This window comes from Eptatretus burgeri, chromosome 7 (genome assembly GCF_056783735.1).
Source record: "Eptatretus burgeri isolate ZD-2024b chromosome 7, Ebu_testis_v1, whole genome shotgun sequence".
NCBI lineage: Eukaryota > Metazoa > Chordata > Myxini > Myxiniformes > Myxinidae > Eptatretus > Eptatretus burgeri.
The window spans coordinates 92,116,900-92,136,810 of NC_140967.1; the positions used below are offsets into that span (position 1 = coordinate 92,116,900).

Here is a 19,911-nt window from a genome sequence, read left to right on the forward strand (position 1 = left end):
TCGTGATTTCATTAATCAGTAAGATGTCCTGAATTGTTAAATGTTTTTCAGTCCGAATCATGTTGAATGGCAATATTTGCTTCAATTCCACCACGGTGTGGTTTTGGAGTTGTAGATATATATATATAGATATATATATATATATATATATATATATATATATATATATATATATATATATATATATATTTTTTTTTTTTTTTTTTAATAGCTAAATATTGAAATTTGTTTGGGTGCGGTGGCTGGCTTGGAGTTGTAAAAGATCATAGTTTCATAATTCTATGACTGAATATTCTGGTTGGTAGTGATCATTACAGTTGCTGCACATGGTTGTGAGGTAGGTATCCCTGTCTCTTTATTTTATTTTACCCAAGTATGTATCCAAGTTTTTATTTTTTTATTTTCAAGTACTATCAAAGGACCCATCCTGCACGGAAGGGTTATTTCCCCCACTTCAAAGATATCAAAATGCTCACTAAGATCTGGGCAAAAAAAGTATATATATATTTAATTATTTTCTTGCTTGTCGATTATAGTCTCCAAATATAGACGATCTAGTGACATATCAACATTGTGCAATCACTTGTGTTAACATATTGCGACCACCCTGCTGTCTCCTGTTGTAGGGTCCAGCGATATATCAATGTATCGGTTATCCTGTTATAATTTTTCAAATCGATATACCGGTATTGGAGTTCTGAATATACGGGTGTACCGAAAAAAAGAAAATACAAAACACCGTGGAAAAAAAAAATCAGTGTATCACCAACAAATGGAAGAAAGGTATCTACAATCTTGAAACACCGTACACAATTTACATCAAACTTTGCACTCGACTACACGTGGAATAGCGATTGCTAATGGGTTATTATCTCCGCCACTGAAGATGAAGGAGGTTATGTTTTCACCCCTTTCTTTCTGTTTGTGTGCAGGATATCTCAAGTTGTGGAAGGATCCAGATGAAATTTAGTGGGCAGGTTGGGTGTTTGACCATGATGAATTGATTCAATTTTGATGAGGATCCAGATCTGACGATTTTAAAAAGTGATTCTTCACCATTGAGAGATGGGGCTAAACTAAGATGCATACCACGATATCTCAAAAAGTTGTGGACGAATTTGGATGAAACTTTGTTGACAGGTTGGGTGTGTGACCATGACAAATTGATTCGATTTTTGTGAGGAAGAGGATCCGGATCTGGATACGAGAATTATTTAACGTCTAAAACGATTCTTCACCATTGAGAGATAGGGTTAAAAACGACGTGTGTGTATGTATATATGTATGTATATATATGTGTATATATATATATATATATATATATATATATATATATATATATATATATATACATACATACATACATACATACATACATACATACATACATACATACATACATACATACATACATACATACATATTCCATGATATTTCAAAAATTTATTGGCCCCAATATAGTCTTGTGGATCAGGCATTACGTGACAGAGGAATGTGCTCTTCCGAGTGCCCTTCTTGTTTTATATGAATTGGATGTGCTTTACTGACACGGCAATTTGCGATAGTCGTATTGTATGACAAATCATTTTTAATACAAGTTGAAGTTGGAAGTAATACAGTATAACCGTTCGCATCATGTGAGAATACTTTGAAAAATTGTCAATGATGTGCATGTCATATATGATTATCTAATGGACCATTGGATCATTGCGTGCTTTTTGAAGATGTGGAAAAAAAAATTTTAAATTAAATTTATTTACTTATTTATTTTTAAGACTGATATGAACAGAGCGGTATATCGATCGGAAAAAAAATTGATACCGACAGCCTACTTGGCAGCGATAGCTGTAGCTTTGGAGGGCGGTGAGGGGGGGGGGTACACTCTAATGCAGTGGTTATTAACCTTTTTTACCACCATGCCCCTTCTAGTAGTTGGTCCTTGCCTTCACGCCCCCCCCCCTCACATCTTAAACCAGATAATTAAAAATCCCTCCTGAATTAAAAGGAAAAACTGAAAAAAATGCATGTTTTTAGTCTTTTTTTTTATTGAACAAAGAATTCTGTATAAGCAACACTCATATACACAGCATATTTAATGAGATACTTGACATTGCTTCTTTGCTACCAGATCTTGAATGCGTGGTCGAATGGCAGAGAGAGCAAAACGCAAGTCCCCTTCAACGTTCAGCTTGTTTCTGTACTTGGTCTTGACAGCAACGAGCGTGGAAAATTCAGCTTCACAAGGATACGTTGAGCCAAACATTGTCAGAATCCGAAGAGGTTGATGTGAGATCAAAGGGTAATCAGGAAGGTACTTGACCCAGAACATCTCTAGATCCAGTTTTTTGAAGTCTTCTTCAGCCGAGGAGTTGAACTTTAACTCAAGAAACTCCTCTTTCACTTCGTTTGAAATATCAACTTCTTCACATTGAAATGAGTTCCTAATGAATTTCCACGCTTCGCGTTTCTCATCTATATCCGGAAAGTGTCTGATGAATTCTGCTTTCAATTCAGTCAGATGAGTAATTTTTTTTTCTCTAACTCAGAATCAAGGGAACTGAATGAGAGCAGAATCCAAGTTTGCAAAACTGGCTGTGTTTCCATCCTGAATTCAACATTTCCAGAGGTCGAGTTTGGCTATGAAGGCTCGAATGATGTAATGGTGCATGATTATGTTGTTTTTTCCCTTGGAGTTTGAGGTTGATGGCATTCAGCACTTCAAAGATGTCTACCAGGTAAGCAAGAGATAGCAAAAATCCTTCAGATTGCAACTTGTTTTGGAGATCTGCTTTCTGCTGCTAATCTAGAAATGTTGCCACTTTTTGTCATTGTTCATAAAGCCATCCAAGCATGTTTCCCTTCGAAAGCCATCATACGTTTGTGTGGAAAAGCAAGGTTTGATGTTCAGAATCCATATCCACACACAGCTGTTTGAAGAGATGACTGTTTAAGGTTCCAGCTTTGATGAAGTTGACTTCCTTGATAGCCAGGTTCATGACATCCCTCATTTCAGCAGGTAGAGTTCTGGATGCTAAGGCTTCACGATCAAGGATGCAGTGCGTACCTATAGCAGATGGACTTTTTTCTTTCACTCTAATGAATCCAGATTGCAAACCAAGCATGGCCGGAGCTCCATCAGTACACACCCCAACCAGCGAGTCCCACGAAAGTTGATTTTTCTGGAACAAGTTTGATACCACTTGAAAAATATCCGTTGCTGTTGTATAACTTTCCATGGGATGGCAAAAGAGCATTTCCTCTTTTACACTATTGCCTGACACGAAACGAGCATACATCAGTATCTGAGAACACTGAGCAACATCAGTCGTTTCGTCCAACTGGATGGCAAATACAGGAGAAACTCTTACTTGATTGAGAACGTGATCTTTGATGTCTTGAGACATTTCATCGATCCTTCCCTTGACGGTATCGTTTGAGAGGGAGATTTGGGAAAGCCTGTTTGCACTGACCTTCCCCAGAACGAGCTCTGCTGCACGCAGTCCACTTGGTTTTATGAGAGGCTCTCCGATGTTGTGGTTCTTTTTGCTCTTTGCAATCAACATTGCGATCTCATAGGAAACGTCAACAACCTTTGAAATCTGTTGCTGAAATGCTCCACTGCTGTCCATCTTAGCTTGCTTCAAGGACTGCCTTTTTGTTTCAAAGAATGCCTTGGGTTTGGCAGCAAGAGCAGGATGCATTGTCTTCAAGTGGCGTTCCAAGCGTGTGGGCCGTATGCCATCATTGCTCAGTCTTGTAGCGTATTACGCACTGGGGTACCTTCTGTGTCACCCTTTTGGAGGGACACAAATCCAAATTGAATATATTCATCAAGAATTCTTCCGCTTTTTTGCACTCATTACGAATGATTTTGTTTGAAATGGGTACTGTAAATCTGTGGAAAAAAAAAAAATTAAAAATAAAATATAAATTTTAATATTAAATTTAAATAAATTTTAAAATGAATTTTAATGCAGAAAATGGTATGCCAAGCCGCGAATAGAAAACAATTTATTAACGGCGATACTTTTGTTTTTTTAACGTTCATCACGATATTATGCAAACACGTGTGAAGAGAATTCCAAAAATAATTTGAGAAATTCCTACTTTTTTCTCTGGGCTCTGGAAATTACTCACGCCCCCCAGGTTAAGAGCCAATGTTCTAATGATGGATGTTTACATAAGCCTAATGATTCACTGTGCAATTGCTTCAAGATATAGCTGATGTGTACGTATGTATATATATATATATATATATATATATATATATATATATATATATTTGATCTGTCCTGAAATTGATGTGAACACTTTTGTTTGCTCAATGAAAGTGGTGTTTGTGTCATTGTGAAAAACATCATGGTTTTTATTATTATTTTTTTAACATCAAAATCAGTTTTGCAGAGTGGTGAAGAAGTCACTGTTGCCTGATTTCGGACTTAATTTATACTAGCATAACCCGCGCTCTGCGCGACATGTTGGGGTGGGTGAGTTTGAGAAAGGAACTGATGCAGAGTATCAGTTGTAATTTTACTTTAATGCAGTAAGTGGAATACGATTTCACTGTTTCAGAACCATTTTATTTACTTTTTTTTGTACCATGCACCTCATATGGTCTTTGAGATTATGTAAGCCGAATATCACGTTACTCGAGTGCAGAGCAAAGTCGAAGATAGCGCGACACGAAACCACAAACTCGGAAATAATATACAAGCTTGTCCAATTTATATTAAAGTGTCCAGATTTCTCCGTCATCCGTCCCTCTGCCTGTCACGCACTTTTCGCTGGGATGTCGTTACGTATTGCATCTGACACGGCATTGCCTTTTGCGCAAGGTTAGCCCTCTACGGATGTGCACATCATTGCGGCATCCAGCACTCAACCCGCCCTCTGCTCGTATATTTCTTTAAAGTTTTTTTTATCCCCCGCCACGTGGCGGAAGGGGGATATTGTTGTCACTCAGGTCGTCCGTCCGGCTGGCTGGGCGTCAACATTTATAGCTGTGAGTGCGATAACGCATAAACTGTTCGCCATATCGATTTGAAATTTGGGTCACATATACTACCTGAAAAGGAAGAACCCGATTGATTTTGGGCGTGGCTGGATCCAAGATGGCTGACTGGGGTGGCCATCTTCAAAAAAATGTTTTTTGTAATAAATGGAAAACCGCTAATCTGATTTCAATTATTCTACGTTCCTCACCCCCTGGGGAACTTTTTTGAGATGATGACCAAATGGTGTCTTGTTTCCAATTCACCTCCCTCATTATCCGGAATATGTATGACCTTTTTCATTCAATGGTGGGGGATTCCCCATCTCTGATGGTATATTTTTATTTGTTTGCGGTGGGGGGATAGAGGGATAAAATGCAATTGCTAATGGGTTATGAACCCGTGATGTTCTTGTGAACCTGTGATGGGACTTCCCTCCAAGTCTTAAAAACAGCTGTTCACCACCATCTCTTATCTTCCCCCATCTAAAACCATGATCTTTTCTACCCCTGCTAATCCACCCCAAACCCACCACCTTCGAAGTCCCTACTTTCCTTGCTGAACGTCCGTCATTTTAGGACCTGAAAGTCCCTGTAGTGTCCATTTTGTTTTTACCCCGTGTACCCCGCCTTATCCCTCTCCCTTCTACAGATCTCATGTCTCTGTTCCCCACTGTTTTTTTTTTCCTTCCCTCTCCCACCTCCTTGTCTCCTGCTCCGCTTGTACGTTCTGTTAAATCGGATGGGGGTGGGGGACTAGCTCATACGAACCTCGACATTGTATTGAAAAAAAGAAAAGTGTTTCAGCTGCAGTAGTGGTGTGGGGAGGTGGAGGAATGAAAGTTACTTCAAACAAACACTTCTACTCTTCGACATACATTGTTCATGTGCAGTCAAATGTACATGCTTATTGCTCATTATTTATTAATCAAGCTTCAGCCACACATTAATAAACCAGTCACTCAATCTCTTCATATACAAGTTCAATCAAAGCTGAACTTGTGTAGCATTTGCGAAAAAAATGTTTGACTGTGTTGTATGTCCGTCTGAGGACGGCACCTTTTGTGTGTGCGCTTCGACATTTTGATGAAAGTTCTCCTTCACGGGTTCTGAGTTGGGGTTCAGATGCGGTGACTGTTCCAGTGCAAATGCCAAATCAGACAAACAGCCTCAGGATCCTCAACGGAAGAACCTAATGATAAGGCAGGATAATTGGCAACTGAGATGGGATTTCTCACCATTTGGATGAAAGGAGAGAGAGAGAGAGAGAGAGAAAGAGAAAGAGAAAGAGAAAGAGAAAGAATAGTCCTGTGTATATTTTATTTTTAAACTGGGACTATCGTGTTTTGATAAAATGAGTCCATGTCAATATTCTTACTAAAATAAAAGAAAACGTGTTTCAAACTTTTCAGTTTACAATACCACAGACCACTTTTTAGCTCACCTGGAACGTAGTTCAGGGGAGCTTATGGGATGGCGCATCTTCTGTCTGTCTGTCCACATCTACTTCCGACTTCTCTGAAACTACACATATGATTTCGATTAAACTTTACCACAATGTTCATCACCGTGTATGTACCAAAGTTTGTTCATGGCATTAAAAAATTGGGCCTTGAAGGGGTCGACAGGGGTTATCCCCCACAAAATATGCATTTGCTTTCGTCTCAGAAAAAACACACACTTGCGATGCAACTTGACCACAACCTTTATCATCCGTGATGCACTAAAGATTTTTTTCATGACATAAAAAAAAAAAATTTGGTTCTAAGCTACTCCGCGTGGGTGTTGCCCCCCCCAAATATGTATTTGCTTTCTTCTCTGAAACCACACACAATTTTGATGAAACTTGACCACAACCTTTATCACCTGTGATGTACCAAAATTTTTTCACGGCATTAAAAAAAATAATCTATGTATTTACTTTCTTCTCCGTTACATATTTTGTGAGTAATCCATGCCGCCCTGGGTTATCTTATCCAGCCATGACCAGCTGAGCGCCCAGGCGTTTTGCCCCTATTTTTCCATTATTGAGTGTGTCAAAATATTGATAGTTAAAAAATAAAAAGTATTATCCCATTGACCGTGTGTGTGTGTGTGTGTGTGTGTGTGTGTGTGTGTGTGTGTGTGTGTGTGTGTGTGTGTGTGTGTGTGTGTGTGTGTGTGTGTGTGTGTGTGTGTGTGTGTGTGTGTGTGTATATATATATAATTTTTTTTTTTTCAATATCTTGTTGCACTGACAATATCGATGTCATGTTTAACAACTCCCTTCCCACCAGGCTGAGCTTGATAATATGCATTTACCTCGAGATACTCGTGCCTCCACCCCTTCAACTATTAAGTGGCTGGCCGGCCGCATTCTGTTTTCGGGTTGTCCGCCCGGCTCTTTGTCCGTGCGTCGCTGATAGGTTTTCGTTGCCGCGATAACTTTAGAACGGCTGAAGGGATCCAAGTTAAACTAGCCAAAAGTATGTATAATGATGCAAAGATGAACTGATTTGCTTGTGTGGTCAAAGGTTAGAGGTCTTGTTTGGTTAAATAAGTCTGTTACTGCACGAACTAGTGAAACAGTGATGGGATTTTAACCAAACTTGCTGTATGTATATATTATGATGCAAATATGAACTGATTAGATTCCATCTCGTGGTTCAAGAGCTTGTTGAAGTGAAACGCCACATTTTCTCAAATTATAGACAGGACCGTGTAGTTCAAGTGTTCCAACTTTTGCCTCGGTTACGTTTAGGGTGGTTATAAAATTTCTTCACTTGCTGCCATCTCAGAATCTGCCCATCACCTGCTGATATGAACCTCTTGTCCCATGTTTAGGTGCTCGAGATGCTGCAGCGATTCAAGGACTCGAACAACAAGCGTGAGCGCCAGGTGTTCAATTGCATGCTGCGCAACCTCTTCGAAGAATATCGCTTCTTTCCTCAGTATCCAGACAAAGAGCTGCATATCACGGCTTGCCTCTTTGGTGGCATCATCGAGAAGGGTCTTGTTACGTACATGGCATTGGGGCTGGCGCTGCGTTATGTTCTCGAGGCTCTCCGTAAACCCTTTGGCTCCAAGATGTATTACTTTGGGATTGCAGCGTTGGATCGATTTAAAAACAGGTGTGTCTTCGCTTTATCGCGTTTTGATGCAAACACGACATGCTGAAAACTATATTCATATTTCACCGTGCACTGAATGACATTCAATCCCTCTGATCTCATAAAGCCAAGACCTTTGTTCACTCTCTTTGCATGTCAAGTGCATCTCTGCGTTGACGTCTTCCATCGACATCTTGGGAGTTTTAATTTTATCAGACCTCTCCTGGAAGTCCCTTGTAGCTCCAACCAGGAAGGCTTCCCAGAAATTGGACTTCCTTTCTGAGCAAAGAAGCATTTTGCATCTCCTTACCTTCGGACCTGAGTTAATATCTCAATTTTGTCACCTGGAACTCTGCTTTGAGATTTGGGGGTGGAGGTCCTCCAGTTGTTTATCAAATGCAATTAAAGGCCTGTGAGGCTTGTGGGTGACAACTCGTTTGTTGACCCACCTCAGCTCCATGACCCCTGCAGAGCAGTTTTCTCTTTCTTTTGTCCACATATACCGCGATTAACATGTAGTCTATTCTACAGAGGCAGCAGCTTCATTTTCTCAGTCCGAGGTGTTCTTGCTGATTGCCCACCGCTTTCCCACCATATCAAAGTTGAGCAGTTCAAGGCCTTGATCAACAAGCTCTCCTGGTCTTGGCGCTACACATTAATAATGTCTTTCCCTTGATGCACCCGCAAACGAGAACTGCACTCTGTAGAACGCATAACTCTACCAAGCTGAACCGTTTTCCTTTTGTATCCCACTGATAGGCTGGATCTGGATCGAGACCTGGATTCGAACCAAAATCGAATTGGCTTGTTCTTGTCACCCAACCAACTCTTCAAAATGCTTTTGTCATAACTGTTTTTGTCAAATATCATGCTAAATAATCGTTTGTTGCTCCATCTCTCATTGTTGAAGAATTACTTAAAAAAAAAAAATTAATCTCTTATTCGGATCTTCAGCAAAATTGAATCAATATGTCCTTGTCAAACACCCAACCTGAATGCCAAGTTTCGTCTGATTCCGTCCATAACTTTTGGAGATTATCATTCTCTTGACCATTTTTGGCCCTGTCTCAATGGTGAAGAATCACTCGTCACCAGATGTCACGTCTGAGGCTCCGTTAACTTGGTATACCTCAACGCCACGACCTTTCGTCCTGGGAAATGGCCAAACAGTCTTTCTGTAATGCGTTCAGTTATTGTTCTTTACCGTTCCCCAAGGTCGTCCAAATGAGCTAAAATGATGGCACATGCACATGAGGCAGATGGCTCAGACACGTTCTTTGCACTCTGTACATGTGGGAGTGTCTGTCTGTCTGTCTCTCTCTCTCTCTCTCTGGTCACTTCTTCCCCTCTCCAAAATTAGGATGCTGTAAACCTGGGTCAATGCCAAACTTCTTCAGAGAACACCACAATAATGTTCTGCCTCACAAACACCAACGTGATCAGCTTTTCGTACTCGCCCTCCTTCTGGGAGGAGTACTCAGGGCCGTCCTGTCCATGGGGCAACACCAATAAAAGTACATCTATTGCCACTTCTGGCTCCACAGCAGACTCTACCGCCCTGACTGGCACACACTGGCCAGAGAGATCGTAATGGCCTTTCACACACGTGGCACGCCTTGAGTGACAGGAATTCCTCACCTGGCCCCACCCATAAACGATATGTTTACGCCAACAATGTTACTCTTGACCATCCTGTCTATAAATTACATCCACTGCCTACCCAGTGTTACATTTTACAAGACGACTTTCTTTGACTGTTCTCTGTTACATGGCAATCTAACATACTCAAAACATGCGGACCACATGACACTGACCAGTCTGGTTCTGAACCCCACCCCCTTTCCCCTGCCACATAACACACCCAACTTGTCCATTTTCCATCTGAATTCATGCACAACCTTTTGAGATATCATGCTGTATGTAGTTTTGGCCCTATGTCTGGTGAGCTTTTCCCTGCGGTGGTTTTAGGATGTGCTGGATATTGAAAAAAAAATAGATGTTTTAGCTTCATGGTGGTTATCCTTTGCCTGTTGGTCAGCACTAGCACTGCTTAACCCCACAATCCAATATACACTTTATAGCAGCCTTTGGTCTCAAAACGGCCTTCAAGGCCGATGTAAGGTCCCTTAAAAGCTTGCACAGATTCTAAGGTGCCTACATCCAAAATGTGGGGCCTCTCGGTGCTACGGTTCACTCGTGAGAGTGCAACAAACAACCATACTTTTTTATTTTTATTTTAAATACATAGTCTAGGCTCATGTAAGAGCTGGTATAGTGAACAGATCATGATGTGACAGTCAAAAACAGGACGCAAAATATGCATGCATTGGGTGGACAAAATGGATATAGAAGGAAATTCTAAGCAGGGAAAACTGGAAAATCGGAACGAGGGGAGATTTAGGTGAGGTTAAGGAGGGTAGAAAAGATCATGGTTTGGGATTGGGGATGATGTGAGATGGTGGTGAATAGCTGTCTTGAAGACCTGGAGGGAAGAATAAGATTAAAGTGGAAGTTGATGACACAGGTGGGGGTAAAAAGGAACAAATGAGTGGAGGTGAGCAGTGATCCTGGATTTTGGTAGTTTCACCAGAAGGGGGTTGATTGTGGACCATGTGAGCCTTGCAGAATCCTGGGGGAAAGAGCAGAGGGCAAAAGCAATCTCTTTAGATTGCGCTCTCTCTTCGATACTGTCTGCTCATTGTTGGCCCATGAGGAGTTGCGAGCTCGAATAAAGCTTGAAATTGTGGTTTTAGTTTTTGGCTTTCACCATGACATCAGTGCAGTTGGCGAAACTGCATTCAATCATTTCGTCTGTGGCACAGAAGGGGGATGGGTTGGGATTATTCCCCTTTTAAATAAAATGCATATATTTTTATATAAATGTATTTGTTGTTTCATTTTTCAGGCTAAAAGATTATCCGCAGTATTGCCAGCATCTGGCTTCAATCCCACATTTTGCACAGTTTCCCCACCACCTCATCGAGGTAAACTGCAAATCCTTTTTCTCTTCGTCTGTCTCTCTCTCAGAAATTTTGGAGCAAAATCCACAGAGTTTACATATTTCAATTTAAGCAGAAAATTGTCTGCATTATGTTTGTCTGTGTGCTTTGTTTGTTGCTTATTTGTTTATTTGATTGTAAGTTTCTTATTTAGTCCGCCTGCACAGCGGGAGACGGTGTTTTGCAAAGGAGTCCATCTGTCTAGTCCATAACTTTTTTTTTATTTTTTTTTTACCATTTGAGTTTTTGTCATTAAATTTTCAACAAATTTTTACTATGTGAATATGGAGAAGACTAATTAATAATTGGGTCAAAGGGCAAAGTCACAGTGAGTGTAAATCACTCTTAGCCCGTCCACGGCCGGCTTTTTAAAATAGCTTCTGTGTTTATTTACCATTCAGCTTCAGTGTTTCCAAGGCCTAACATAACATCACCATTTGAGCTTTTGTCATCAAAATTTCAGCAAACTTTTTTATTAAGAGAATATTTTTTAAAAATTGACATTTATTTCTTCATTTTACCTCAATTTCAGATTTGTTTTTGAAATGAAATAAAATTTCCCTGCAGTATGTGGAGTATGGGCAGCAATCCCGTGACCCCCCAGTGAAGATGCAGGGCTCAATCACAACACCCGGCAGCATCGCCCTTGCGAACAGCTTGAGCCACAGCAAGCCTGGCCTGCAGGCCCCGGCACCAGTAACGGTCACGACATCAGTCACCACCACGCCGGTTACCAAGGCAACAACCACCACCAAGAGCACCACCATTGGCTTCAAGAAAGATGCACCGGTTCGGATCAATGTAGTGCTGTTGATAGTACTTTTAGGCAACATAGGTGTCTTTGCCTGACTTTGGGAAAACAAATGGCAAGATTTTGCATTTTAAGTGTCAAACTACAGTGCCTATCGAAAGTCCACACCACCTTTAAAAAATTTCACTTTTTGTTGCGTTATAGCCTGGAATTAAATTGCATGAAATCATTTTTTTTTCCCCACCTTTATTTATTTATCGTATCCCACAACTTCCAAGTGAAAAACAAATTCTGCAAATTTTGGAAAATTAAAAATACAAAACTAGAATATCTGGGTTGGATAAGTGTCCACCCACCTTATAATAGCAATTGTAAATTGGCTCAAGTATAAACAATAACATTCTAAATCACATCAAGTTAATTGGCCTCCACCTGTGTTAAATTGTTGTGATTCTGATTATTTCAGAATAAAATCAGATGTGAAATGCACTACCCAGCAGAAGAAACCCATAGGAACAACAAAGACTCAACCATGAGCAACAAGAAGCTTTCGAAAGACCTCTGGGATAAAGTTGTGGAAAGGCACAGATCAGGGAATAGGAATAGAAATATTTCAAAGGCTTTGAGTATCCTTTGGAGCACAGTCAAGATAAGACAATAATTCTAAGTGGAAGGTGTATGGTACCACCAAGACCCTGCCAGATCAGGCCATCCCTCCAGACTGGATGACTGAGCAAGGAGGAGACTGATTAGAGAGGCCACCAAGAGGCCAATGGCAACTTTGAAAGAGCGACATGCCTTTATGGCAAAGACTGGTCACTCTGTGCATGCGACAACAACATCCCAAGCACTCCACAAGTCTGGCCTGCACACTCGAGTGGCAAGAAGGAAGCCATTACTCAAAAAGCCCACCTTGATTCCCATTTGAGGTATGCAAAAAACCCACTTTTTAGATTCTGAACCCATGTGGAAAAATGTTTCGTGGTCAGACGAAACCAAGATGGAACTTTTTGGCCAAAATGTAAAACGTTAAGTTTGGTACAAACCCAACACAGCACATCACCAAAAGAACACCATCCCTACTGTGAAGCATGGTGGTGGTAGCATCGTGTTATGGGGATGTTCCTCATAGTAGGAACTGGGGCACTTGTCAGGATAGAAGGAAAAATAGATGGAACAAAATACAGAGAAATCCTCGAGGAAAACCTGCTACCTTCTGCAGGAAAGGTGAAATTGGGACGGAAGGTCACCTTTCAGCATGACAACGACCCAAAGCATATAGCCAAAGCTGCACTGGAGTGGCTCAGGAACAAAAAGATAAATGTCCTTTCGTGGCCAAGTCAGAGCCCCGACCTAAATCCAATCAAAAATCTGTGGCATGACTTGAAAATTTTTGTCCAACGCTCCGCATGCAACTTCTTGAGCTTCAACAGTTTTGTACAGAATAATGGGCAAATATTGCCCAGTCAAGGTGTGCAAAGTTGCTAGAGACCTATCTCAACACACTCACAGCTGTAATTGCTGTCAAAGGTGTTTTTTCCACCAAGTATCAACTCGGGGGGGGGGGGGGAGGGGGGTGGACACTTATCAAACCAAGATATTGTAATTTTGAATTTTTCATTAATTTAAAGAAATTTATAGAATTTGTTTTTCACTTGGAAGTTGTGGGTTATGATGTGTAAATAAAGGTGGAAAAAGTCTGATTTAATGTTATTTAACTCTGTGCTATAAGGCAACAAAAGGTGAAAATTTTGAAAGGGGGTGTAGACTTTCTCTCGGCCCTGTATATATTTATGCATTTAGAAGTTCAAGGAATAAACTTTGAAGTGGATGTGGTCTTTTTTTTTTTTGCCCTATTATTTTCCATCTCTTATACCCCAGCCTTCGATCAATACAACAAATATTGACACCCTTTTGGTTGCCACCGATCAATCAGACCGTATTGTGGAGCCTCCCGAATCGACTCAAGATAAAATATTCTTTATCTTCAACAACCTGTCTCAGTCGAACATGGCACAAAAGGTAATAACGACGCAACCTTTGTTCAATAATAATTTATTGCTTCAAGCAAAGTGTAAATTTTTAAGGTCGTCTCAGGAGGTTGTTTTGTGAGTTTTGTTTGTTTAGGGTGTTCTGGAAATTCTCTGCTAATTGTGATGGAATTTGATTTATTTTCATTTTATTTTTTTAAGACGAGGTCCCACACCCACCATCCTCCTCCCCCTCTCACCCCATTGTGGTGTACAAATTGAAGATTCAAGTTATTTTGCATGAATGTGTTTTCCAGACTGATGAAATGAAGGAATGTATAAAAGATGAACATCTTCCATGGGTGGGACAATACCTTGTGATGAAGCGGGCCAGCATTGAACCAAACTTCCACGGTCTCTATTCCAACTTCATCGATACCTTGAAGAATCAAGATTTCACAAAGATGGTGCTTGTTGAAACTTTCAGAAATATCAAGGTATGACTCTGCTTTTTACCCTCGAGGGAATTATTTCGAATTATTGTTTGAATTAAAATCTCTTTTCAGCTTTTAATTTCTGATGAGAAATATTACTCTTTCAACAGTTTTGAGCGTGTCATCGCTGCTTGTGTAACTGTGATGCAAAAATATGATGCTGAAACTTGTGGTTCTTTACTTTTGCTGAAACACTATGTTGTAATGTGTTTTGGTGATTTTTTTAAGCAGTGATGCTGCTTCAATGTCAGACTTTCCATCCCATCCATCCATCCATCTTTTCATCAAAAAAAGAAGAACCTTTCTAGCACACCATGTTTAATTCTAATGGGTGCCTTTCGTTTCTTGGCTTTGCCTATTTCATATTAATCAGAATTGCACCCGTGTGCAAAGGAAGCAGTTCAATTTGGCATTTTCAACATGAAATGGGCAAAGCATAGAAACAAACGAAACCCTTTAGGATTTCCCATCATCAAGCCTTAGAATTAAACATGTTGGGTTTGAAAGGTTCTTCTTCATTTTTGACTGATGTATGGATGGATGGATGGAAGGAAGAATAACAGCCAAATATTGAAGTGACTTCACCGCTTAAAAATGCCAAACTGAACTGCTTTCTTCGGACGTGTGTGTGCGTGTGTGCGTGCGTGCGCGTGCAGATATATATATATATATATATATATATATATATATATATATATATATATATATATATATATATATATATATATATATATATATATATATATATATATATATATATATATATATATATATATATTGTTGTGGTTGACGAAATTCGCAAACCACCATTCAGATCCCTTAGGTGAGATATCTCTGTAAGTATATGTGTAGTTAGGCCCAAACCCGTTGTTTAGAGGGAATAAATGTCATTCATTCGGGCTGCGACCCCTCTAGATAGCCGTTTTTCTTTTACTATCTTTATTTTGGACCAGCCGCCATTACTACCATTACTACCACCACCAACCACGTCTCAACAGCCATCACACAACAACCACCAACCGCAACGCCGCTTCACAACCACAGCCACGACCTTTACCGTCACAACTCGCCCTCGCAACCATCGCATCACCGCCATTTCCGCGCCGCTTGTGGGCACCGATACTGGACTCGTGCAGGGCGCGCACCGAGCAGCGGCTGCAGAGGCACAGCCTTTCCGAAGAAAACGGATCAAAAACGACTCACGCCCACTTCTGTTCCGTCCTATCGGCGAGCGTGGGGCGATTTGGCCCCGCCTCCAGGTGCGTCGGAGTGTGGTCGCTATATGCAAATTCGTGGATCAAAAAGCATTCACGCCCACTTTTCCTCGGTCCAATGGGGAGCCAGTTAGAGGTGAAGGGTCGGAGGTAAAGGGTCGAAGGTGAAGGAGCGAAGCCACGGGGGCTATAAAGGGCCGCGTTCGCTCGCCAAAGAGGCAGTGGAGTTGAGTTGGGAAGAAGTAGTAGTCAGTCAAGTGGAGTTCGGAGTTGAGTTGGGAAGAGCCAGTCAAGAGAGGAGTCGGAGAAGGCAGTTGGACGGAGCTGTGGAGAGTTGGAGAGGTGGCGGCGGCGAAGGCAGTCGAGGGGGTGCTCGTGTCAGAGTCGGGGATCCGCGGAGAGGAGAGGCCGGTAACGCGACCGAGGTCGTGGTGGAGACGTTCGTCGCGGGACCCGAGCCAGGGAGATATCCTCCTTCCCCCGAGCATCAACAACCCCCTCCTGTTCCCCCCCGCGCTGAGATAGTGCGAGAAGGGGGCCCCGTTCCCACCCCATTCCAGACACTGTCCGCGAGGCCCGCGGAGTCGGGGCGCCACCGCCATTTTGCGGCTCATCAGACGGGTAGGCCCGACGCGGTCTCGGCCCCAGGCCCGTCTGCCCCCATCATCCTTGAGGGTGGTCCTTTTCTTTTGCTTTGAGTATATGTGTTGTCGGCGCCGTCTGTGAAGTAAAACTGTATAAGTGTTGCCGTGTGCTCGGTAGTCGGTTAGATCTGCATTGTGTTTTGCTTTTACATTTGCTTTTTGTGCATTATTGTGTGTTTCTTCTATTTTTACATTTGCTTTTGGTGTAATTGTATATGTGTGCTTTCCGTTCATCGCGAAATAAATGTGCTTTATGTTGAACTGTTTTTCCCGTTTCGCTTCGTCTTTTCCTTTATTGAATCTCCATCTTACTTCACGTAAAGGGTTGGTCGTGGGCTAAAACGCCCGATAATTAATCGAACCGTCCAGGTTGACGATAACACCGCTCGGTTATCCCGATAGTACGGAACGGGTCGCTTAAAGTGGCCCGTGTCCGGAGTCGACCTGCGGCGAGGTGCGATCGCCCGGTCTACCCTCCGTGTGGGTACTTAGGTAGGTCGAATTTGGCGAGCAACCCTATCCCACGCGGGGGGCCGATTGGCACGATCGTGGTGAGGCCGAAAGGCCCACCCGTGACTAGTTCCCGGCGTTAGTCCGAGAGGGTCACGACGGGATTGTCCGTCCGGTGGGCGACGTGCCGCGATTCGAGTTACGTGGCCGTTCGCACGCTGGCGGGCGCGAATCCGCAACTATATATATATATATATATATATATATATATATATATATATATATATATATATATATATATATATATATATATATATATATATATATATATATTGTAAATTTTTATAGGGGGGGAATGTAAAACAGCTGTGCTGGGTTCAGGTTAGGATTAGAGGTTGCTGCGAGAGCATGACTTCAGGGAAATCTCATGGACCTTTGCTTGAAGAAAGCATACAAGACACTTGAGTGTCAGGTGTTCGGCTGCGTGAATGAGCGATGAAAACATAAAGGGAAAAAGTTTCCAAATAACAGCGCCAGCTTGTATGTTCCTCTGCACTCGGCATCGCTCTCCAGTGTCCGCATTCACTCCACCCCGATTCTTTCCTGTCCTCATTTCGCTCTACCTTTCTGATTATAATGTACCATACTCTGTTGCAGAGTGTCTATGCTGCCGAGCAGTTTCTTGGCAAGAGTTAAACTGGGAGGTTTGTCATTGCCTTCCGAGCAGTAGTTAGGGCAAGAATTTGGAATTTATTATGGTGCAGGCGATAGCTTGCCTCCGCTTCGCGAAGGACACCGTGGGTTCTTTAACATCCACCAACTGATGCCGGTAGGTGGGTCGCCAAGTTTAACGTCTATCCGATGGACGTCACACACATTGATAAATCGTCCTGATGAAAGTTTATCGCTTGGTCAGATTCAAACTCAGGCTGGACAGCTAATAGGCGAGTGTGCGTACCTCTCGGTCTCGGCCATCCTGCCAACCCTACCTATCATTAACAGTCCTTAATTTGATAGTCTTAGTTTATCCCTAGTTTGGCTTGACTTTATTATGGTTTGAATGATAATTAGTTAAATTAAATCATAAAATGCCATTGTATTGTGTACATTGTTGAGCAACATCAAAATGAAACTGACCATTCACTGACTTTTAGCAGAGGCTCCTCATGCCCACACATCACTTCAAGTGCTCTCGTTGCTCTCAAAGTGTTGGTCATGATTTCCTTATCTCTGTATTTATTTATTTTTTAATCTCCTCCTTATTTCAAAACATTTAAATGATTACGGTGGCTGTTGAAGGGGGAGTATGTATTGAAAACAAAATGTGGTGGTAATTAAGGCTCGGTTTAGTTTCTCTTTAAGCTAATGGTCTTGTTCTATTTTAAACTCAAGTAGACATTTAGTCCTTTTCTCTCTAGTTGTCGGTCGCACATTTTTCCCAACATTGGATGATTAAAAATATATGTATATATTTATTTCTTTTTCCTGTCATTGGAGACTGTCTTGTTCTGGGGTGAAAATTTTGAAATAAAGGGGGTTGGGTGGGGGAAATGGAGGGTGGTGTTTTGACTTGTTATGGGATCTGCATAATCAAGCGATGCACTTTCCTTGCAGGTTCTGTTAACATCTGACAAGCAAGCAGCGAACTTCTCTGACCGATCGCTGCTGAAAAATCTCGGTCACTGGTTGGGCATGGTGACACTTGCAAAAAACAAACCAATCCTCCAGATTGTAAGTTAAACACCAACTCTTCCTGAAACGCATTCATTTTATTATCTTTTAACATTCCCATTATGTGTTACATTTCACAGGTCATTGCTGTTCAAGATAAGAAATCCTTGTGAATATAGATATTTAGTTGACCATTGCTCTCAATCAAAAAAACTTCAACATGCTTGTGCATTTCTCGTTCATGTTTGTGCATTTTGTAAATTGAGCTTGGAAATGTCTTGGACAAACATTGATGCTCTTGGTTTTTTTTTCTCTAAACTATAGGACATTGATGTGAAAGCCCTTCTGCTGGAGGCTTATGGCAAGGGTCAGCAAGAGCTGCTTTACGTGGTTCCCTTTGTGGCGAAAGTGCTCGAGTCCTGTTCTAAGAGTTTGGTGAGTGCATCAATAATACATTTATTTATTACCTCCACCAACGAAGATGGACAGAGGTAATGTTTACCTCCTCCACTGGAGGTGAAGGAGGTTGTGTTTTCACCCCTTTCTGTCTGTTTGTGTGCAGGATATCTCAAAAAGTGGTGGACGGTTCCAGATGAAATTTTGTGGACAGGTTGGGTGTGTGACGAGGACCAACTGATTAGATTTTGGTGAAGATCCGGATCCGACGACTAGAATTAAAAAAAAAAATGATTCTTCACCATTGAGAGATAGGGTTGAACTAATATATAGCACGATATCTCAAAAAGTTGTGGATGGATTCAGATGAAACTTGGTTGACAGGTTGGGTGTGTGGCCACGGTTAATTGATTAGATTTTGGTGAAGATCCCAATCCGTATCTGGATACGAGAATTATTTCATTTTTCATGCGATTCTTCACCATTGAGGGATCGGGGCAAAAACGATATATCGCATGATATTTCAAAAATGTATTGGGCCTAATATGTTCTCGTGGATCAGACACATTGCGAGGCAGAGCTATGCGCTCAACCAAGTGCCCTTCTAGTTTTTCAATGCTTTAACTTCTTCCGACATCTGTGAATAGCAATGTCTGCACAGCCTGATGGGTTTTGCAATCCTATCTTGTCTGTCCAGGCCATAAGCTTTTACCATTTCAGCTTTTGTCATCATGTTTTCAACAAAACCTTATTGTGAGAATCGAGATAAGACTAATTAATAATATAAAAAAAAAATTTGCTGTTTTTTGTTAAGATTAGTTGTAATACAAAGTGACTGGAGAGGCTTTGCATTATTAAATGCTTTCTAGTTTTAATAGTGCATTCTGATAACTTTTTTTGATTTTAACCTGAGCAACATTTTACTCCCAAATCTTACCAACTGGGGTCTTTTCAGACGCCCAACTCAAAAACCATTCAATTTCACGAAATCTGCCAACGTTTCACATTAATGACTAAACATGATGTTTTCTTGATAAAGTCAACAAACATAAGAAAAAACTAGAGGGGGCGCACACGGGAGAGTGCAAAACCTCCACCGCCAATACTGCTGGGTCACTCAAGTGAACCTTATATCTTATTCATTAAATATGATGTCAACAGTGCTGACAGAGTTGTTCTTGGAAATCACTGAAAACGTAGGAATGCAAAAAAAAATTCTCTTTTTTTTTGGCGGGGGGGGGGG

General features: G+C 41.3%; 1 protein-coding gene across 5 annotated transcripts in view; it reads left to right on the forward strand.

Moving 5' to 3' along the window:
- The window catches only part of CNOT1 (CCR4-NOT transcription complex subunit 1), a 129,839-nt gene that overhangs the window by 52,666 nt on the left and 57,262 nt on the right, over window positions 1-19,911 (forward strand). For all 5 annotated transcript variants that reach the window (XM_085889581.1, XM_085889583.1, XM_085889584.1 and 2 more), the window contains 7 exons: window positions 7,814-8,100; window positions 10,985-11,063; window positions 11,646-11,867; window positions 13,711-13,851; window positions 14,117-14,296; window positions 18,216-18,332; window positions 18,597-18,707. In XM_085889581.1, the coding sequence (XP_085745707.1) occupies window positions 7,814-8,100; window positions 10,985-11,063; window positions 11,646-11,867; window positions 13,711-13,851; window positions 14,117-14,296; window positions 18,216-18,332; window positions 18,597-18,707 (1,137 nt within the window). The remainder of the gene's footprint in view (window positions 1-7,813; window positions 8,101-10,984; window positions 11,064-11,645; window positions 11,868-13,710; window positions 13,852-14,116; window positions 14,297-18,215; window positions 18,333-18,596; window positions 18,708-19,911) is intronic.